Source organism: Maylandia zebra, linkage group LG11, assembly GCF_041146795.1.
Source record: "Maylandia zebra isolate NMK-2024a linkage group LG11, Mzebra_GT3a, whole genome shotgun sequence".
Lineage (NCBI taxonomy): Eukaryota > Metazoa > Chordata > Actinopteri > Cichliformes > Cichlidae > Maylandia > Maylandia zebra.
The window spans coordinates 15,420,174-15,443,507 of record NC_135177.1 but is presented as its reverse complement, the minus strand read 5'-3'; the positions used below and the strand labels follow the sequence as shown (position 1 = coordinate 15,443,507).

The following is a 23,334-nucleotide window of genomic DNA, read 5'->3' as shown; positions in this document are numbered from 1 at the left end:
GTGAAATTGATTTGGTGGGGAAGCCGAACTAAAGCTCAAACTTGCCGGAGAGAGACAATTGAATTTCCTGGTACATATTACTTTTGTTTCCCCACTATATCAAATCTTCTCTCGGCCTCAGCAGAAACACTTAATGGACAATTTGCTGCCTCCCACACACAGCTCGAGCGGCTGGACGGAGAGGCACTGACACAGCGTCACTTATCTTGTGCTAATCACCAGCAGTGTCAAAAATAGGGAGGAGGGGGGGGTGAAAGGTCGGAGCGCACACGCGCATAAAATGACACAGACAGAGAATTCAGCATGGAGTAAGTGAAAGAGAGCGAGCGAAACCGAGGGAGACGCGATCCTTATTCCCACAGATAAACACAAATGGAAAGAGACAAAGCGTTCCGCTCATGCTTCATCGTGATAAAGTGCTTCATAAATTCATCTGAGCCTTGCAGGTAGACAGCTTCTAATCCATTGCAGGGATCCCTTTGGGCCTAATGATGTGATGATATGTACAGACAGTATATTTCATCCCCACAGTTAGGCTGATCTGTGAAGCCCCAGGCTTTCCCATGTGGAATCGCTCAGTCTCCTCAGCTGACAGAGGAGTTGGAGAGAAGAATAAAAAGGGGGTGGGGTGGGGGGGTGTTTAAGACAGAGCCGAGTTTACCCTGAGAACTGAGGTTTTTTTACAGCTGCCCTGCAACAGCTGCAGAGCACCGATGTGTGGTGATCTCCTCACACTGCTGAGGTGAACAGCGATCCCACGAAATTCACTTCATTGATTTTGGACGTGGAGTCATGGCTAGAGATAATCATGAGAGAAATAATAGATGAGGAGCGTAATGGTAGGTGACACATGCCTAACCCTAAAAGTCTTATTTCTGTCTCTCCCACTTTACTATTTTTAGTTTGATTTAATTTTCTCCCCCTCCCCCCAACAAGATTGCTGCGCTATTCAGCTGCCAAAGAGTGGATTAAGAGTAAGCAAGCTATAGACAGGCATTTCTGACCAACAGTTCACCTCTCAGTCTGCGTGTGAGTGCTGCCTGCAGACACGAGGAGCCTTGATGATGTAAAAATAGTGCAAAAGGTCTGTGTCAATTCTTTTGCTGTTAAAAAGCACTATTATCTTATTACGTTGTCAGTGTGTTCCCATTTAGAGAAAAGCTACTCTGTTGTTTAGGGATCAGGTCTCTGCGGTGCATGTTTTTCTGAGACTACAATACATTTAAATAGACAGATTTACCAATTTTGTCATAGTGTGTTGTATGCTTAAATCATTTCAATACAAAAGTATTAAATCTTGTGCTGTTTTTTGTTTGTTTCAGTTTACCCCCTGGCTTCATGTGCACCCACTTCCACATTGTCCCATCCCTGAATGAATCTACTGAATCACTACTGATGAGATTGAATTAGAAGGAGTAAATTAGCTTTCAATTTTTTTTAATTTTTTTTAGTGCCACAAAAAAAAAAGAAATAAAGTATAGAGTGTAAACAGTAAGTGCTCTGATGTCACTGAACAGATTTCCAATCAATATGTCTGCTGCTGTTTTTAGACAAGGACTCCTGGCTCAGTTGGATGAGAGAGCTGGAGCAGCCTTGAGAAATAATGATGACATACTCTCTGCGCCTCATGTGGAGAGACAAAGTGGAGCTGGGCTCTAATCTCCACCTGAGTCTCCGATGCGCCTCTCCCTTCAGAGCGCATGCTTTATGGCTCTCTGTAGTCAGACGAATCGGAAGAGTTCAGGGTTGCCTGCCTCAGCCCACAGTCACCGAAAAGTATCCAAAATTTACTAGAGAGGCTGGAGAACAATGAAACAGCAGCATACCAAATTAGAACCCTAAAGACAACAACTTTTACTGAAAGCCCCACCACTGATATGCTTATTTTGGCCGCCGCGGCGCAGAACCTTTGTCTTTGATCTTGCTTGGTGTGCTCTGCCGCTCTCTATCTCACCTCACTCTGTCTCTCTCTTTGTGAGCCTTTCACTTCCCTCCTCCTCCTCTCATTTCCTCCCAGGCCCAGGAGGCCCTGGGTGTACTCGCTTGAGGTCGCTCTCTGGGGAGGATGAGGGGGAGGTGTTTACATGGTTGGAGCTACTCTCTGGTGCCCTCATCACTGACTTCTCTGAATTTGGCGTGTGAGGCGTTACGAGTGCGTCACGAGGAATAACAGTCTTTGTCCGGCGTTATAGTTCACGAGCATTTTACACTTTTTAAGAAGGATAAAAAAGGATGCTGCAGTACGAGCCGCACTAGTCGATTGACAGGTGATGTCGCCGAGTGTGGCGCAGATGCTCGAATGTTTAGCACAAAAAGTGCTTTCTGTTATTTTGATTGCACGGGTCCGCTTGATTGCGTTAAATTGCCTTTAAAAAAAAGTTACCGTGGAAGAATACCACAACAAAACACAGCAATCAAAGTGTTTATCAAACAAAAGCAAACATAAAAGCAACACGCTAAAGAGCTTCTGTGTGTACAGATCATGTGAAATCAAAAGCTCCGTTTCACGCAACTAGCAGAGCAAAGCCTGAAAAAAATAGCACCAAACCGAGCAAAACTCGCACATCTCAGCAGCTGAGATATGAAAGGAGACAGATTAAAACCCTTTGCATGGCTCATTACCAATGGGTTTATGGTAAAATAACTCGGCCATCTGATAAACTCGCCGTGATTGATTTGGAATTAGAAACGTATGCTCCCGCCGCAGACGGCTCGGGATTTCACCGCTTTCTTTCTTTTTTTTTTGAATTATGGAACGGAGTCTAAAAATATGAGCATATTGAAACAATCATACTTCAAGTAGGCTGCAGTCGTTTGGGTGAGAATTTGGCAGTGCACCTGCATATAATACAATTTACAACTGCATTTGTAGTGGGCTTCTTTAAATCACCTGTTGCCTGTCAGCTGAAATGTGGGATTTCAGACTTGTTTTCTTCTGTTTATATATAAATTATATTCTCTGTGTCCAAAAAGGCTTACCTCACTGCGAGCTTTATTGTTTGCTATTCATCATAGATGGATGGCTGGTTTTGGTGTAGCAGCAAGTCATGGTCTTAAGTTAACCTGTCTCTTTAGACATCCATGAAAACGCATTAGCTTTTGGCATGCTAAAGTTGGACATTTGTTGTCAACCCCAGCGTCTTATTGTTTGTTTTGGCTTGAACGCTCTGATGAAAACAACATTTGCACTTATCTAGGATCTTGCTGAGCTGGATGGCAGGTTTGCGTAGAGAGAAGGCACTGAAAAGTATACTAAGCTAACTAAATCTTAAAAAGCTTCTGCTGCTCACGGGAACATGGCCTCTCTCTTTCAGCATCCCCGTGGCGCTCTAGTGATCTCTACTGAAGCTGAGAGTTATCTGATTAACACCCTGTCTGTTCACCCCAACTATTGCCCCTGTAGCTTTAAAGCCTATACTCAAGAGGACACAGAGGGCGAGGCCCTCCTTGGGGCACATCATGGATTTATTCGCTGGAAGGTAGAGAGAGCCAATTGTGGCCAAATATTCTCTTATCTCCTTTCCAACACCCTTGACCTCGCTTTGATTTTCATAGACAAGCGTACATCCATCTGGAGACTGTATAGCTGTCAAGAAACCCAGACTGTCTCAGAGCTGAAGGTGAAGACAGCTACACTTTCGCAGACAGTGGGTGAAACGGAGACATTGTTGGCCACCTGTAAATCACAGACGCACATCTTCACCTGCTTCTGTTCGCGGTGTTTAATATCTTACAAACTCAACAGTTGGTGGTGAGAGAACCTTCCACTTGAATAACTTAAAAGAAACGAGAGCCTGCGCTGCTACTCCATCCTACAGTAAATCTAACTGATCTAATTAAAGTGTACGTGATGTTTTCATTCACATAGAGCTTAGACACAGAGCTTTCCAAGTCCAGCTCCCCGCAGATTCGTCATGGCTGATTTACTACATGAGCAGAAAGAATTAGTTTGTCCTCTAGTAGTAGGAACTGTGGGGTCTATCAGAAAAGTATGTTTGCAGTTTTTAGGGCTGAAAAATAATAGCATCGCTCTCTAGCAGGAGACTCTTTGTAAAGTATTGTAGATAATGGCTTTAATAGTGGTTAATAAAAAATTTACCAATGCCAATTTACCACAGAGTTTTTTTTTCTTCCGCACACCCCAAAAGTTAAAGATTAATAGCTTATAACCTACAAGACATTAGTAAATGACCTATAAATAATTAATGAAGTCATTAGTTACACACTGTATGAAGGGTAAATTATTAAAAAGTCTCACTAATACATTTCTATAGTAACGCTTCCTTGAAACTTTCTCTCTTCACCATCACTAACGAGCAGATTACGTTTTCAGAGCCCAAAGTGTAACTGTAGGCAGAATTTTCTTTTCTTTGAATCTTGAAAGAATCTAGAATCTTGAATTTCTTCGAAGTGAAATGAAGAATTTGCACGGCTGACAACCAGTGTTGGGGTTAATGTTTTCCAAGCGTTACTGAAAACTTTACGTTTTTCAGTAACGCAGCAATATAATGCACAAAAGACATAAAGGAACTTTCTTTTTTTTCTTCTTGCACTCTAAAATCAGCTGATTTCAATTCATTTGCAGTAGGAGGAAAATGTTGGATTGGTTTGCAACCTTTTAGGACTGGCAATATGGGCATTATTTTTAATGCCCGAAAAGGTAAAATACAAACTGTATCTATGACAGAAACAACTGCATTATACTGCTAACACAACTTTGGCTTGTTGCAAGCACCTGCACAGACACCATTGTGCTAACACAAAGCTAGCAAAGAATCCAGAGGGACGATAAAGAACTTAATTTCTGTGTCTTTACAGTAGTAATTGTCTTTTGTTATATAATCTTTCAATACCACAAAGCTTAATAAAATGCTTCACTAAAATCCACAGTAAAGGGTTTTCTTACGCTTTTGGAAATAAGTAATCAAAGGATTTTTCTTTACGTTACCATGTTGCTTTGGGCTCAGCTGAGTACAATCTGAGAATTGGGGGGCCAGTTGAGGTGTAAAACCTCCATGGGTCATATGTCAATAGCAGGACACTCACAGTTCAGCGGTTACGATCATCTCCTCCAATGAAAGAAACCCATTCACCCACTGCTCTCTGCAAGTGGTCGCTGCTGGGGCAGGAAGAAAATGTGATCTTTCACTTTGGTTGTGTTTTTCTTTCTTTGACTTTCAGTGTCTTGGTTATAACAGCTTTAGCTGTGAAAAGAGCTCATAGTGTCCATCTGTTTGCGTGCGTGTGTGTGTGTGTGTAAAAAGAACAGGGGCGATGGAAGCCAGGGAAAATCACCAAGATTACATGCTACTTTCTTCCACCTCAGATTTTCCCCTCTTTCTCTGTCTGTGTCTCTGTCTACTTTATTTCTATGGCTGACCTGCTTCTCCACATGCTCGCTGAATATTCCTGGATGTGAGGGGATGATGAGCATCTCCTGGCCTAAAAAATCTGAAACTTCTGATAAACTCCTCATGAGTACAGGAGCGCGCTAAGAAAAAAAGAAGAAAAAAGAAGAAGAATGAAATTATGTGCGTCTGTTCCTCTCGGTTAAGTGATACGAACATTCTGAAAAGGCTTTCACTTATTTAAGGGTTCATTATGTTCACTGTTACATTTTACACAAGCCTGCCTATATTTACAGTGATTTGTCATTAAACTTAGTAAAAGGGAAGGATATGCTCATTTGGCTTATATTCTTTTATGTGTTACTGCTCTCTCCTTTCAAAGTTTAAATCTTTATCTCCCACCCTCTTATAAATTCTGTCTTGATGCTCCTTCTCCGTCCTCGTGTTTTGTCTTTTTGACTATCTCCCCCACGTTGTGCTTTCTGAAGCATTTGTGCATAGAGGAGACAGTGTACTCTGCCAACTGTTGCAAAACCCAACGGCTTTCCCCATCCCACCCGCCTGGAACAAACCTCTCTGTTGACATCCGTCGCTAAAGGATACAATTTCACTGACATAACAAATTTCAGATGGGAAGCTGTTATTAAGTGGTCTGGGAAGGAGACCTGCTCCTGTTTACTGATGCCGCAGGTATTTATATCCCCTAAATACATATGCTAGGAGCAAGCATCTCACTGTGGTTACTACTCTACGTTCAAATTTAAGATCCTCGGGCAAGACCCTCTCTAAGCTCCTGGACAGCAGCCCAGGAGTTGTTCCTGACCCCTGACCTCCCTGTTAAAAGACTAAAACAAAAAAAATGCTTGCTTTTAAATCAGTTGTGCTTCTTGGGTGTTTGTATGGACTGTATGAGTTTTCCATGTGCTCATATTATTTAATGCCAGGAGGAAATATCCAAGATTCAGGGCAAATTTATGGTTTCTGTGACTGCGCAGCATTTGTGGTGTTCAGAGTAAGACTCACTATCTCCACAGAGGAACAGTGTTTTAAGGTTGGTGATGAATTATTGTGGACTGGACAAAATGTTTATGTCATAAAAAAACAAAATACCAGTCGACTCACCGAGATCACTGAGGAGGCTTGAGTTGTGCAACTGGCATGAACCCGCCTTTCCCCACGGATGATGTATACTGAAACAGCCTTGAGTGTCATAAAATGTCAGCTAGAAAATGAACAGATAAAAGCTTGGACGCAGCTGAATTCACAGCTTAAATGCAGCCTTCAGAGCTTTATGGAGGAAGGAGACTTGCTCGGAAATCATCCAGTCAGAGCCGTCAACCACACTGACATTTGTCATGTTACGATTCAGTAATGAGAGTGTCTGGCATGAGGTGGTAGCTCTATGATCACAGATATACACAGGAAGATCCCAAGCCAAGCCACAGGCCCTGTCTCAGTCCTGACCTGCTGTGATCCGTGTGGCTCGGTGGCTTTTCAGCACGTGTTTCCTAAACCTCAGAATGTGAGCCACATAAACCGAGCCTCTAAACGGCTGTGTCAGGAGAAACTATAAGAAATACATGACATACGGTGAACTGGAATAATATAGCCTTAATGAATAGACTCAGATGAGTCTGGAGAAGGATGCATCTAGTGCGCCATGTGGCTTTACTCTGCTATATTTGATTGCATGCTTCGCCGAAGTCCGTTTTCCTATTGATGCCAGGTAATATGCTTCCACAGAAGGCCACACAGTGCGCGACGAAGAAAAAATAAGACACCGTTCTTTACGGTAGCAGTTCTGCGTCACGCACTTCTGATATTTGGCAAAAGAAACGCGAAACCCATTCAAAACCAGAATCAAAGTCTTTCATCTAAATGTGTCCGTGTGTAGATCCCAGACACAAAAGAAACCCAATTTGTTTAGATAATTTAGCTGCACATTTTCAGCAGACGCATTCTTTCTCGGTGACTGTGGATATTATGACGGAGCGACTGAAACCAGACCAGATCCTCTGGCTCAGCTGCAAGGGTTTGGGGTGCGCACGCGCACACACACACACACACACACACACACACACACACACACACACACACACACACACACACACACACACACACACACACAGACATTAAAGCCAACCTGTTGCGGTAATAAATGGATCGAATTCGTACAGATTCGTCTTGCTGCATCTATCAGAACTATAATAATATTCCCAATGGATTTACAAAGAGCTTAAAATCAAAGCACAAATAAGGTAACCCCATTGCCACTGTCATATGTAACCACTTGGATCCAATCATTTGCTAAACTGCGAGCAATCTTGGGCAATAGGGTCTGTAATTGAGTGGGTTTCAAAATGTGTTACAAAAAATCTATTATGATCACAACCAGGAATCTACATGCTCTTATGTTCAGCCAGCGGGACAGACATAAAAGAGATGTAAAAGGAAACAGAGCTAAGGTAATCTAGAGGACTTCCACTCAAGTGCAAATGTATTTTTCTTCAGCAAGGACACCACTGAATTCCCTGGGTCCCATTAATGTACCTCCATTTTAACTCCTACACATCAGATTGTAAATCAGCATGTTTAACCACACTGTTATGTGCTTTATGAGAATTACTTCATGTATCCAGCTGTGTGCTGCGACAGGGTCTAAAGATTATTATTATTAGTAGTAGTATTACTATTGTTTTTTATTTTTTATCACCAGCATGCTATCATCTTTTCCAGTGCTACTAAAATAACTACAATTAACAAGCTCATGGGATCAAGCAAAGCATTTACTTACACTTACACAGCTCATACCACAAGTTGATCTTCATATTTACCGAACAGCATATTCTCTAAAGTGCTTAGTAAGGCCTGTAGTATCTGATAATGGGCAATAAGAGCCAAAGCTGCTCAATTCACAGAGTAAAAATAATGGTTTTTAATCTTAATGAGAAGAAATTGAAGCTAATCTATTGCTGATCCCAGATGTGTAGTTGTTGATCCATAGCTTTGATGGTCTTAAAGGCCAAGCCAAGAGTGCACCCACCTATTAATTTTTCCCATGACTCTAAAACTTCTGCAGCAAGCCCAAACTTTTACTTATACTTCACCACGTCAAGGGCTGCCAGGAAAACGGGATTCCTAATATGAGAAGGCAGCAATAACAATAACAGTAAAATATCCACATCCTCTTTGTGGCCATAAATAATAAAAAAGCCATCACGCGTTTTCTTGTACCTGTCAATATCACTATGTGTAGAAGGAGACTATGTTCTAGGCATTGCACTTAACCACAAGACAGCCTTTCTTTCTGTATACTATTAGCTGAAGCTTGACCTGCTCCCAAAAGGCCAGCGGGTCAGAGGTGGAGTGGTGTGAAAGCACACGATGTCACTTACAGTGCTTCCACATCTAAGCCGAGTCGACCAACTAATAGCGAAAAAACACGCACGCACGTATACTATACTAATGCTGTCTAAACATACAGGAGTAGCCCTGCTTTAGTGAGTCCCATTAGGCACTTCAACCCCCAAATCTTGCAGTCTTCTGCCCCCCCCACCCCAATGAAGCCTTGCGGCACACTCCAATGTTAGCGACTCAGCATGTTTTCAGCGCAGTGAGGACGCACGCTCAATCATCATTAGGGGTTTTGCGGAGTCCTGGGGTCTGGGCACCTTGCCAGGATGTGTAAAAGTTTCCATGAAGAATGCTTTGAGTTGCCTTCAGAAGCACTGGTGGTGGACAGAGATCCTCGGGAAGGCTAGAATTCCGCTTTTGTTGCTGGGGGTTGGGAGTTGGGCAGCGAAGGAAGGAGGAAAGAAGGATCAACAACAATTCTGTTTTCAGTTAGTAAAAAGCACACTAGCTTTGAATTGAGGAGGAAGCAATCGCAATCCCCCCCCCCCCCAACGCTCCCATCTAAAAAACTACCTTGCAACACAAGGAAACCAGAGCACATATGTCAAATGTCAGAAATCAGCAGAGGCTGGTTTGCACTCTGTGTTTTTCTTATTTTAGGGAATAAGGGCCCTCTGTTTCCCAGAGAGGCAGGTGGTAGAAATCTGGCTCTCTGATTAACAGTAGTTCCTTTGCTGCGTGCTGCATTCAGTTACATTTCATGATATCACCCATCACAGCAGCAGCTAATGAGACAGGACACACGGCAGCAGCCTCATAGGCCCTGAATGCCTCACACTGCCAACACATCGCCTCTGCTCTACTCTACTCTACTCGCAACCACAGCAAAATACCTATAAACAGCAGGAACAGGTTTCCAAGGCAAGAAAAATAAGTCTCAGAATAGTAGCTTAGGTTTGTGTAACCCGTGTTTTTCATATGTAGACCAAGATATGTCACAGGAAGCGGTGTCACCAGAAGTGCGCCTTAAAATATATGACAAAAACATGCTGTCATTAAAGCTTTTTTTCTTTTTTTCTTTTTTGGCTTAATTAGTTCAGCTAACAAGACAAACGTAATCCTTCAGACCGAGTTATTCATAAAATTCTATTTGTGTACCCACTGATCTCATTTGACTGCCATTTTTCTAGCTCATAAAGTACAGATAGCGGGCTGCGAGTAAGTACGAAATGTCTGAAATCTTTGCTTTTACAAGAGCCCCACTATGAGTTGTTTACCACAGTGAGTCAACAATGCAACAAGGCGTAGTCGCCTAGCAGAAGGGTGTTTCAGCCTCTTCTCGCCTCCATTCCCTAAACCACGCTGATATTTGGCCTTAATTCCAGGTAGGAGAAGTGAGGCTGTAAGCGGGTGAGAGCCAACATGCCACTGAGTGAAAATGGGAGCTCCAACGGTGATCTGACTGCCAACTGGAGTCTTCCCATAAAACCTCATTGCAGAAAAAACAAAAAAGAACCATCATATCATGGCTCACACTGAAGTTAGTAAAGCTTCTATCGCAGCAGAGGGAAGAGTTCAGCACTTTACAATGGAGACTGTGTCTACGGCAGTTAGGGGTGTTTACATCTCAGACCCCCTCCCTGCTAACCCAGCTCCTTACGGTACAGTAGCTCACCGTTGATAAGTTGAGTGATTTCTCAGGGGCTGTGTAAAACCTGGGCCCAGCCAGAGAGACACATTTCCTCTGGCTGATGAGAGTCGGGAGGCCTCAGTGTTAGGGCGTGGGAGGTGCACTGCTCTTGGGGAAGATCAAGTGTGCTCCTGCCGACTCCAAATCACGGCCTCCCCAACTGCTTGGGAGGAACGCTTTTTCTTCATGGCCGGTGTTAAATCACCGCTGCCGCGGTGAGGTCATCTGCTAGTCTTCTTTCTTTAATTGAGCTTGCTAACACACGGCTGTAATGCGTACAGACGGGGGAGTGAGACGCCGGGTTGAGCTGCCTTCCGATCCTATTTATTTTAGCTCAGGGCTCATTTGAGGGGTTTTGGATAGGGTCGGGCCTTGGAGCAGCAGATGCCTTGGCAGTATGCTGTTACCACCGCACACTTACCAGGACTCCAAGAGTTTACCACAGATGCTTGCACAGACGTTAGGTGATGTAAACGGCAGCACGCTGAGGTTTTCAAGGGGCTGCCTCACTGTCTTTGGTCAATCAATACACATTCCTGTGCGTCCCTAATGTAGCTATAATCGCAGGCTGAATACATTTGGCCACCGGGTCGGAGGAAGACTGAGCTTGCTAAAGTGACAGAGGATGGAGTAGCGGGGAAGAGAAACAAGGTTACTTGGATGAGCACTGCCACGTCGGTTGGTGTAAAAGGACCCGTTTGGCAACCGTAGTAGAAAACTCAAAATAAAGCTATCGTTTTACATTATTCAATTAATGCCCACGTGAACGCTTCTGCTGCCGTAATTATTGAAAGCAACAAGAAAGGATTCAGCTTACATCTCCAGACAGTCCAGATTTGTATGAATTCAAAGAGGAAAAAGTCTAAAAGATTTATTTACTTTTGTTGTTTTTTTTAGAGGAAAGAGAAAGTTTCAAATCAGTTTATAGAGCTGATAAGGGGCAGACATCCCTCCTGTGTCTGTATTGTCTGTTTATGAGATAATGACTAACGGGACTCATCAAGACTGACAGATATGCTGACAACTGCTTTTCAACTCAATTACAGTTCCACAGCAAAACTCCCCAGGTCCCCTCATGCCTATCACCCCTGTACTCCCAGAGCTGTTGAGTGAATGCGTATGAGCTCATACACACACATGCAACAACATTAGTTTACTGAACAAAAGGTGCACAGGAAGGGTGATATTCCTGAGTTCAATGCGGTGGCGCCTCCCTCCCCTCTCCACCACCTCTAGTAGTTTGCAGGCAGATTTTAACAGGTCAAGCTGGCTGGATGCCAGGGATGTGCTCTATGGATATATATCATAACAGCAAGTGGAGCTTCTGCTAACACAGATAACAGGTTGCTGCCCTTAGAGACACAATGTGCGATGGACACAGGAGGCAATAAACCCAACCATATGGTCTCTTGGGTGTGACTGGTTTCATTGCTAGAGGGAGACTGGTGACCCCACAGTCTCCCCTGATGACGACAACTGCATGGTGTGGACTCCGTGGGGAAATGACGGGAAAACAAAGCCTCTGCCTCCTGCGTCCCAGCATCCCTCCCAGATATTTGGGGGTGGCGATGAGGAGGGGGTGGGCCGGCTCAGGAAACCCCTACCCATTGTTTTGCTTCCTTCATTAGTCGTTGTGTCAACAGTTTGGATCGCTACGCGTGTGCCACTGTTTTTGTTCGGCTGCACCCCGGCTGACCCCAGTGCTGTGATGTTTTGACAGATTGTTTCAAAATCCCATCAAGGCAATTTACCCTTTGAAAGTCAAGCGGCCATTCGGACAACATAAGCTGGCCGGCACATTAAAACCAAAAGCAAATAAATCCGTTGGGCCTAAAATTAAACAAATCTGACGTAAATATGCTGCCAGAATTTTTTTCAGGAAATACTCTGAGGTGCAATAGGGTGCGGCCGTGCGTGAGGGCTTGCAGATAAGAAAAAGCTGTTAAATAAATGTGATGTGTTGCCCAAACAGCCAATTTTGGCACGGACAGTGATCTCATAAAGAGAAACGTATAACTTTATTTAGTTATTATTCTGGATAATGTGCATACACTGCAGGAACTCACCGTCATCTAGGTACATCTGGTCCAGTTCCTGGGGCTCCTGCTTGACGGTGATGGCCATCGAAGGTGGGCTGGCATCCTCAGGTAGCAAGCTTGGTGACCTCCCTCCAGCTTGGGCTGAGCCAACTGGGCTGTAGGCCTGAACGAATGGGCTCTCCGCAGGCCCAACTGGAGTGGAAGGGTGGGACGCTGGGGAAGATGAGGGGCTGCTGTTGGTATAGATAGGGTGGTAGTTATGGTGTCCTGGGCTGTTGAGGTGGTTGGGGCTACCCTGGGAGTGGAGCAACCCTAGAGAAGAGTTGTTATCTGGCGAAGATGGGTGGGCGAGATTAGGGTGGCCAGGGTTGTCCTGAATAGGGGGCGCTACCATGGGTCCCGGTGGTGCTGCTGCGTGGGTGGGGCTGTTGGGGAGGCACTTGCTGAATGCCACAGGAGACAGGTCATGAAGGGTGGGGCTTGAACTGGGGGGTGACGATGGCATGGCAGCATGGCGAGGTGGGCACGAAGGGTAGCCCCCAACCAGGCAGGCTTCAGGGTCAGCCACACGCATGATGGGAGTGAGTCTTGGCTGGCTGTAGTAAGGAGTGGAATGCATGGAGAGCCCCACGGTACCCAGAGAATCATATTCATCGTGGGGTTCTGTCTTTATGATCGGCACTGATGGGGGAAAGTAGAAAGAAAGAAAGAAAGAAAGGAGAGGTTATAAAACGTGCAGGGAATCCACGTGGCGCAGTGAGCGTATGACTGAGGCTGAGTAAAGCATCGAGCAGGCAGAACTGCGCCTGTGATACCCTTTATAATCCAAACAAACAACCACCAGTGGATCTGGGCTCAGCGTCAACTTGGCAGAGTCCTCTAACAGAGAAATCCTTACGCCTCCTCTTTTGCCACCCATCTTTACCACACCGTGAAAAAAAGCAAAAGAATAGGGAGGAAAGAAAAATGGATGAGTCATCAGTGTGGAAAGCCACAGCTGGCTCTAATAATGAATAGGACCTATTTTCTTTGGACTCTCCTCCAGCTCTGATATCCAATAAAAGTACTTTAAAGCAGTGGAGTGCTGCTGCTGTTGCTGCTGCTCTGTACCCCCAGGTTTCCTCCACACTCCAGAAGTAATTGTTTCTCTCAGGACCAAAAGGATAGTGGTGGTGGTGGGGTGGGGGAGGGGAGGGAGGGGTGAAAAAAAGGAGATGATTTGATTTTGATTAGGCTGCCTGAGCTGCTTAAGAGGTTGCAGAGCTGTGCCTGTGGTTTCAGGAGCTTCAGACCTCAGCTAATGCAGAGAGTGCAGTGACCCCATTTGATCATCCTGCCTGCTCCCTTCTAACTTCTAATCCAGTGCAGACTGTCTGCGTTGTTTCCTGATTACTTCTGACTGACAGGTATCACATACTTCCTCTTCACTGTCAAGAAAGGTTTTCTATTAATTGAAAATTTCAATCACAATCCGAAGCCTTCATAAACAGCGGCGTGTTTATGGACCGGGTTGAGTGACGGAGAGGGATCCATATTAACAAGCTCACTGCTGAGTTATTATATAAGTACACATGCACAGGCTGTGCCAGCACAAAAGTAATAGGCCCGTGTTAAGACACCCAAATGCACAGCAAAGGCTTCTGAGTCACAATGGACATACTGTTTATTCCTAGCAATTGTTAAAATGTGTTAATGGGTGTGGTGACTGTTTGGTGCCAGCCATTAAAAGTTTTTGGCTAAATGTACTTCGTAGTGACATTTACTTGAAGCTGTCAATATGAATAAGATGTCTGTGTGTATGATTTTTGTACATAATAGAACCTTTCTCTGACAGAAAAAAAGGCAAATTGTCCCTTACTGTGTCAAAAAAAAAGACATCTAGGTATGTGAGAGTTTGGTCTGAAAAGGCACCAAACGCGTCTGTAGCCTCCGGGGTGCCGAGCTACAGAGCAGCGATAACGTGGCAGGGAACACATTTACGTCAGCCTTGTCTGCTTTCAGAGCCCAGAGACCAGGCTTGGTGTCTGGGGCAGCACGGTGAGGCGAGTCCCATGATGCACAGGCCTCCTCTCCATGGCCTGGGGAATAACAAGTGAGTCACATGCTCACACAACATCCACAGTTACTTCCCTCCAGATTGCCTTTGTCTCCTGTGCCTTTTTCTCTGGTGTGAATGGACAGAAGTGTGCCAAGGAGCCGAGGGTGTGATATCAGAGTGGAAATGTCATAAAATGAGACCATTTTCATATTTTAGCTTGGGGTCCCGATCTGCATTGCTGCCTCTAATTTGAAACACATTTAACCTTCTGCCTTATGAAATCAGTCAAAAAAACAAAAGTCCCGTTAAATATTTAAAGAACATCGCGCTTAACGGATCCTGAAAACTGATATCGTGTTTCAAATGTCTCCTTGCAAAAGTTAAATGAAAAAAATAAAATAATTACAACATATGAAAGTTGCATACGTCCAGAGTAATTTATTGCATGTACAGATGCCTTTCACCAAAGATTGCTGTCATTATTTAAGTATCTGAGCACATGTGACATATACAGCAATTGCAACCTCGCTGTCTTCTATTCTTGGATTATGACATTGACCAGCTGCCAGAAAGAGTGTTTTTACAGCTTTATCTTTTCATCCTATTAGACATTTTTACGAAATTGTGTCATAATTAGTGTATAAAGTCTGGCGTTATAGCCCAACATGTGTTTTGTAAGCTCACCGTGACCTTGACCTTTTAAAACCAAGTTCTAATCAAGTTGTCCTTGAATCCACATTTGGGCCTGGTGCAACGCCATTCCTCATTTCGCATTCTGCATAATGGGACGGCTGTTTGACATGTTTGACTTATGTAGGAAAAGGCTGTTCATTAAGAGTAAAGGAAATTCTAAGCATTGTTTTTTACATTAAGCAAAACCTCCACCTGCCTGTTCTCCAAAGTTGCAAACATTTTCTCCAAAATTCATACTCCTCCCTCCTCGATTTATAAACAGACGTGTTTCCTCCAGCTTGGTCCATCTCTATGTCTCATTTCAACTTTATATGAGAACTGAGAAAACAGATTCACCGGGCCCAGTGCAACTTCAGCTGGCTTCTATTTCCTCCCAACCTGTGGGTTATGGCCCACAGACTGTTGATGCTCCGCACATGGTTTTCTCTCCATTTCTGGCAGTTTTCCCTTCTGTCTGCTTGTATTGAACTGATCAGGAATGATCTAGGTATTTTACTGAGCACTTGTTTCCTCTGATGGGAATAGGGACAGGGATGTGTGTCTGTATCTGTTTATTTCATTAAAAAAAGCAAGCAAGGCTTATGTGAGCTTTATAAAACACTTTCTAAAGAAGAGCATCTGTACTTCTGGACGAATTCAAGAGGTATTTTAGGTTCTAACACTCTTTTCCACTGGTAAAATATGATACTATTATGCCACTGTGAAAAACATTTTAAGAAATTCTGGACACACCTCATACTATCGGCATGAATCTCCCGTGACATTTAACATGGAGCAGGTGGTAGTTCATTAACTCAAAGGTACCTCATGCACCATGTCCCACTGTGTAGGCAATCTGGACACACAGCATACCGTGGGCTTTGGTATACTGTAGGTTAGTGTAAAAACACCCAAAGCTGCAGACCTGACAGAAACAGTTCAGTCATTGTCCAGATTTTTTTTTCTTTAGAAAAACATGACTGTGCAAATATTTACAACAAAAGATCAACGTGTGGCTCATTAACTTTTCCTGTATGTGTCACAGAACATGTTTCTGGCTCTACCCTCTCCAGCTCCAACCACAGACTGATGCAGTGATGGTGGGAGAGAGTAGGCAGCCATTTGCGTTAAGAATAGAACTTGATATTACAGAGGAATCTCCAAACGGCCTGTAAAAATAAAGGGGTTCCGAGAAGTTCTTCGCCCGAGCTTTGGTCACTGCCAGCATTTTTTTAGCATTTGTTGTTTAATGTGGTTGGTGAAAACTGTTTCTTGTTTCAAGAGCAACACGTCACATCTCTACACACGCAAGAATTATTGGACGGGAGCTTGGAAAAGGGAAGCTCATTCTGGGAACCAGACGACAGTTGTTCTGCATGTACATCTCATCATCACAGACAGGCACTTAGGCTTCAACCGCAAATGCTGCTGATGGTATATTTAAACAATAGCAGTCTTCTCGACTCATCGGCTAAATGCACCTATACCTCATAATCAGTTCATCCCAATGGAGAAACATTTTTTCCATAACTGGTATAACTCTTTTTTTCTAAAGATTCTAAAAAATAATCTTTATTTTGTTCTGTAAAGGGAAAGGTCAAGTTCTTGTATTCACTTGGACACAGGCGGGGGTTGCTTTGTGTATATCATAGACTGCATATAAAATATAGCTATCTGGTCTTTAAGTCTAACGTCATTAGCTATGTCTGGGCCCAAACACTGCTGCAGGTCTCCAAGTCAAACGATCACTGCAGCATTACTGAGAGTTGAAAAACTGTCTAAATTCTTTCATCTGTAATAAAATGATCAGTGTGGCTGCTCTACCAGGTGTAACAATTAAGTTTAACATCCAGGCATCCATGAAGAAGTTTAACGGAGTTAGAAGTTAGCAGGGAGTTAGCTCGCTAGCTTCCATCTAAATATAATATACCATGTTCAGACTGAGGGATTTCTGAAACAAATTAAGACGTACAGCTCTGCTATCACTTCCAACATAAATGAAGACAGAAAACTAAACAGCAGTGAGTTTTGTAGGGTTACTGAAGTTGGGCTAGCTGGTATATAATGATGTGCTACGTGATCGCTAGCAACACATCTATGTTAGCATAATATAAACAGTAAAGCTGGAGGATGAACGCTAACAAACGGAGGACTTTTTTCCACTCAATAAAAGTTTAGGTGAGGGTTCCCGATGGTTAGGTGCAAATACAATCTCATGGCAGGATGCTGTAAACGGATCAAACTTCAGTCAGGAAAACAACTTAGATAATCCATCCACAATACGAGGTTAGTCATTAATATACTGCTGCATGGGCTGAGCTGTAATTACATTGTAAGGTTTAAAAAAACTCAGCTTTAAATTGAAGAGTGGTAACAAAAACCGAGAGAGGCCGACAGTGATCACTGACTGTTTTTAGGGGCTTGTTGAGATTAAATAGAACAAGATACAAAGCATTAAAACATGATAAAAGCACAACAGCCTTATTAAACGCAGAGTAGTTTGGGCCCGGAAGCAGGATTCATCACGTCATCACTTAAAGACCGGATAGCCTTTTGATGTAAAACATGACTATATTTGGACTAGTAGTTTGGTTGTTGAATTATCAACTAATACTATGAAGTTTGGTTATCAAGGGTGTCTCCTGAGATACCTTCTAACTGCAAGCATATAAATAATATACTGAAATTTTACTCACCAAAACTGGAATGCAGACTTCTTAGATATGCCGTTGATGCAATTGTGTGCACAGAAAGTCATATGAGCGACACCACAATCAGGACAGAGAAGTCCAGTTTAGCCTAGCAGACAGCTAAGAGTCCAGCTAGCAGCAGCCAAATGTCAGTCACAGTTGTCCCAAATAATGAAACTTTAAGCCTTAACATAATGTGATACATAAATTTTATATAATAATAACGGATTTGATTTATATAGCGTTTTTCAAGGCACCCAAAGCGCTTTACAATACCATTCACTCTCGCATTCATACACTGGTGGAGGCAAGCTACAGTTGTAGCCACAGCTGCCCTGGGGCAGACTGACAGAAGCGAGGCTGCCATATCGCGCCATCGGCCCCTCTGGCCAACACCAGTAGGCGGGAGGGTAAAGTGTCTTGCCCAAGGACACAACGACCAGGAGCCACGTTTGCCCGTATAGTCAGAAATGAGGAATTAGACATACAGACCAAAACAGTTTTTGCACTATTTCTGCTAAAATTTAAGTCTATTGGTATTACCGACCCATCAGGTTGCGGCAGACAGCCGCCCCTCCCTGAGCCTGGTTCTGCTGGAGGTTTCTTCCTGTTAAAAGTGAGTTTTTCCTTTCCACTGTCACCAAAGTGCTTGCTCATAGGGGGCCATATGATTGCTGGGTTTCTCTCTGTATGTATTATTGTAGGGCCTATCTTACAATATAAAGCACCTTGAGGCAACTGTTGTGACTATGACTGTGTTGTGTTGTGATTTGGCGCTGTATAACTATATTGAATTGAACTGAACTGAATTATTACCTTCCTTAGCAGCCAGCCTAAAGGAACTGCAGTATTTGGCACTTCCTCTAACAGTTTCCTGCTTTGTATACACAATTTACCTCTTCCTCACTTACATAGAGCATGTCCATTTTTTTGCACTATATTAGCATGGCAATGTCTCAAAATTCCACAGCATCCATCTATTGCTATCTTTCCACTGCATCTGACGGGCCTAATATAAACTTCTTAATTAACAACAGAGGCAGTGAACATACAGATCTGCTGAAATAATGATGCCTGTTGAAATAATATGTCTGGTGTACTTGCGGGGCAAAATATAGCAAACAGTTTGTTTGTTTTATTATCCCCCCCCTCCAGATGTGTTTTGTTCTTCAAATGCAGGTATCAATGTTTAGCCAACCACATATGCATTAGTGTCAAAGAATAACAAGATGGTCACATGACCTGAATGGAAAATAAAGGTGGTTTTCACTAGCATCTGGGTCCCAGAGAGTGTTTGCTTCATCCTTCCGCTGTTTTAAACAAGTTGGGCTATTTTAAGGTTTTGGTTTGCTTTTTATAGATGAACAGACAGCAGAGTGTGAAAGAAATGTTCTTTCTAAACAACGTCAGAGACCACAACTGTGCTTGAAGTGGGACATAGGGCCGGAAGAGTCTTTTCATACGAGCGAGCAAAAAAAAGAAGAAGTAAAAAAAGTGTCGACAGCAATGTGTGTCTATGCGTGTGTGTGGGTGTTCTCCTCCGCAGCCCACCCCGAGTACATGGCCGCAGTGTTGGTTGTTTCACTCACTGTTGACACACACACACTGAAACCCTCAAAAGCAAACAGCTTCACTAGGGTTTCCTCATTCTCTGCTGCAGTATTGAAACTGTGAAACTATTGCAGTCATCCTCACTGTGCACAGTCTGTGATAATTAGAACAATTTTAACATTGTGGTCAAAAAAATAAAACCAAAGTTTTTACCAGGTAGATCACAACTATGTAACTCAAGCTCTGTGTTCTGCTTCACCTGCTATCTCCCAACAGAGTCTCTGTTTTTCATATGATCAGCTGTACTTTTTTAATGCGTATGCTGTATCTGAAAATAGAACTCAAAACCCTTGTCGTGGTCGCTTTGGCTGTAACACTTGTAAGTTAATTAAACTTCTTTGACAAGACATGGGCCCCGCTTGTGTGGTCCACGCTGTACTTGTGGTTTATTTGGCAGCAAAGGAAAGAACACAACAAGCCATCTTTTAATTAGAGCTGCGTGCACGCTCAGAGAACTGACTTTGAGATGCGCCGTGGATGTTGAAAAGCCTTTGCATCTCCTTTTCTCTCTGTCTCTTTCTATATGAAACGGATGAGCAGCTATATATGGCCACAGTTTGTCTTGTCCCACACTTGTCCGGTTACCCACAATGCACTTGTTCATCATATTATCAGGCATCTCCAAATAGGGCTATGCTCTATTTGTTCTCAGAGCCTCATCCAAAATCCTGATCACTTATCTCCCGAGGCCATAAATGCATCTGCTGATAATCTAAATGTCACATCTTATTAACAGCTCTGGTCTTTAAACACATTGCTTGCCTGCTATCCCAGAAGCATTAGACCCATTAGGCTCTGATCAATGAAAACAAGATACCACTGTTTTGATCTAATGGATTTCGCTGGTTATCACAAGGGGAATGCGTGCCTTGTAAAAGCACGGTTACTGGTTAGAATTCCAAAACCGACTCGAGCAAATGAGCTGCAGCATTTGCTAAGTCTGCCTTCAGCAACTACTGTTTAAAGAGGCAGAAGAGTTCTCCGGTGTCTTGAAAAGCTCTTAACTGCGTCGGTGCCGCTTCTCAGCAGACCAACAAGCAAAGGACTTACTATGGCACCATATTTGGAAAGCTGCGGCTTGAAAGAGCAAACCGGCGCAATAAAATAATGCTATTCTCGTGGGATGCTTGAAAGCGATACTGAAGATGATATTTCACCTGTGCCTACTGTGAAGAGCAAATAGCTCGCAATGTAATTTCGAGGCTGAACTTTTTAACTCTTAACAATACATTCTTCAAATTCCAACGTGAAAGCCATCTATAAACACTGAGGCTTGTGATAAACACACACACACACACACACAGACAGAGGTATTTCTGGGTTTTCAGGTTGCTACATGAATGATATGGCAAAGCAATGGCTGGCTGTGTGTGTGTGTGTGTGTGCGTGGATGTTTTTTTGTCAATTCATAAGTGTGCTGGAAGAGAATGTGTGGGGCCGGGTGTGAAAGTCAGGTCGCTGGGAGATTGACTCCTCTACATCAACAGTGCTCGGAGGCTCTGTCACTCAGTAGGTGCACCTCATGGCTGGGGAACGTGCTGTCACTGCAGAATAAACACACTTCACACCTCCTGCACTCGCTCAGAGGCTTCAGCCAAGTGCTGCCACTTACAACGTCAAAAACATTCACAAAAAAAAAGGGGCTACAAATTTCACGTAGCACTTTAACGGCTGAGGTAAAATAGGACGAATGGCTGTCAAGATGTGAAAAGGCACACAGTTGCAATAAAGAACACAAAGCGTGCAGCTTGTGCAAAGCATAGGAGTGTTGCAGTGTCACTGGTAATAGAAAGGGTGGGTGGATGATTATTACCATTTGGAGGAAGGTAGGTAAAGCGCTGGGACTGGCTCCTCTTCCTCTTGCCGTTGCAGACGTAGAAGTTAACCTGCACCGAGCTGGATATTCTCTGGTTTCTATATGGCGGGATCTCCACAACAAGAGCGTTCTAAAACAGAAATATGATATGATAATAAAAACTCAGGTGTGAGACGTCATTTTGATTTTCACACTTCCTCTTAAATAACCAACTTCTTTTTAGTACTTTGTGCTTTGTAGTTTAAACTTTTTATTTCTTGCTTTGTCTCAAATTTAGGCTGAGGCGTTTTTGCATCTTTGGAAAGCTTGGGATCACCATGATATTTTCAAAGGAAGTTCTGCAAATTCAAAAGACTGGAAAGACTACACAGCATGGGTTTATAATGACTGTACACCTGTGGGAATTAAGAGGTTAATCAACAGCTATGTTTGTTTTGCAGTTGGCCAGTATTCAGGATACTGTTTCCAAGAGGCTGGACTGGGAGCAGGTCTAAATGAGCACGTCTGGACTGTGTAGATGCAGCACGAGAGCTCAAGAGGTTGGTCCAGTGCCTGTGTTTGTCTCTGAGGAAAACCCAGGAGCTTTAGCATCGTCCCTGTACTGCACGAGAGGAGGGAGGCAGCCAGCTTATTTGTTTGTACAGCCGTGCCTTTGCTGGCTTGCCTGCTCGCCTCCTCTGCATCGATACACCACAGCAAGTCTGTATGGATATGAACTTGCAAATATATTGAGAACATTGCAAAAAAAATGATCCCGGGGCAGCTGTGACTCTCCTCTAGATCTAAACAGGCTCAGAGTGAGGCATTTTTCGACAGAGAGCAGGTTTCTATTGGTCATTGCCACACTTGAAGGAAGGTGGGAGGGACGGGTTGGTGGGGGGAAGTCAGAGGTGAGCTCAGCACCAGTCTACCCTCCAGATAATGACAAAGAAAAACATGCAGGTGGCAGACTTTAGGGTGTTAAGTGCGTGCGCGCCGCTTTCCCTCGCTTCCCAACCCCGTGAAAGTTAGCACACTCTCGATGGCAATAAAAACACAGTCGAGCAGGCAGTCAGACTGGAGCACTTTAGAGTAGTCTAGTCGCAGCTGGCATAAGAAGAGGGCCTGTTCTCGCTCGCTGTCTCTAAGTAATTGTTTATTAGATTTACAAACACACTGTAAGATTTGTGTTTTATCAATGCTGACTGCTAATTTTCCAGCATCCGGGACTCTAGCCATCACGCATCAGCCGGCCCTGCGGAGCAATTAGACACCACACTCCATATTTGTCCTACTGATGCAACCGAGTCATTTACCCAAGCGAAACAGCAGCGGCAAGCCAACGACAAACATCCCGACTTGCAGACTTTAGTTGGGGATAGTTAACTATGTGCGAGTGTAAATCACCTCAGTTAGTTTACAGTGGGTTGACACAGTTGATGAAAAGAATCGTCATTTCAAAACATACTGTCATCCTGCACAAGCAAACAGGTTCTGTTCTTGACTCTGTCCACAGTAAAAAGCAGGCCTAATGAACCTTGATGAAATCTTAATTAAGTCCAGAGCTCAGGCAGCTCCCTGTGACACATAGAAAAACATTTGCCTCATTCCCTCTGTTGACGATTCCCTTTTCGCTTGCTTCTACATTAACAGTCCGACTGAGCGTCAGTTAAACGAGTACACTGGTTTATTTTCTCATTACCACCCTCATGAAAGGCAGCAGGTAGGGTGCGATTTGCACTTGGCTGCACGGTCTCAACGTAGATGAAGTGTTTGAGCCCAATTCAGCAAACCTCAGTGTGAACTAAACGTCTGGCTATGCTAGGAGGATTGTGTGTGTGTGTGTGTGTGTGTGTGTGTGTGTGTGTGTGTGTGTGTGTGTGTGTGTGTGCGTGCGTGTGTGTGCGTGCGTGTGTGTGTATGTGTGTAACCCATACATGTGTATCTTCATGGATTAGATGCAAAAACAACATGACAGCCTGCGTCTAATTACTTCCAAGAGGATAAGGAGATTTTGTGAAAATTCCATTCAGGATTGCATCGGCTAAACATCATTGTCTATGTTGCAATTTGTAATAACTTAGCAAAGGTTACATC

At 43.6% G+C, this 23,334-nt stretch overlaps 1 protein-coding gene across 2 annotated transcripts in view; it reads right to left on the bottom strand.

Annotated features, from left to right (window-relative positions):
• The window catches only part of LOC101485322 (nuclear factor of activated T-cells, cytoplasmic 1), a 61,131-nt gene that overhangs the window by 5,594 nt on the left and 32,203 nt on the right, over positions 1-23,334 (bottom strand). For both annotated transcript variants that reach the window (XM_004566788.3, XM_004566789.3), the window contains exons 8-9: positions 21,256-21,388; positions 12,459-13,112 (exon numbers count right to left, since the gene is read on the bottom strand). In XM_004566788.3, the coding sequence (XP_004566845.1) occupies positions 12,459-13,112; positions 21,256-21,388 (787 nt within the window). The remainder of the gene's footprint in view (positions 1-12,458; positions 13,113-21,255; positions 21,389-23,334) is intronic.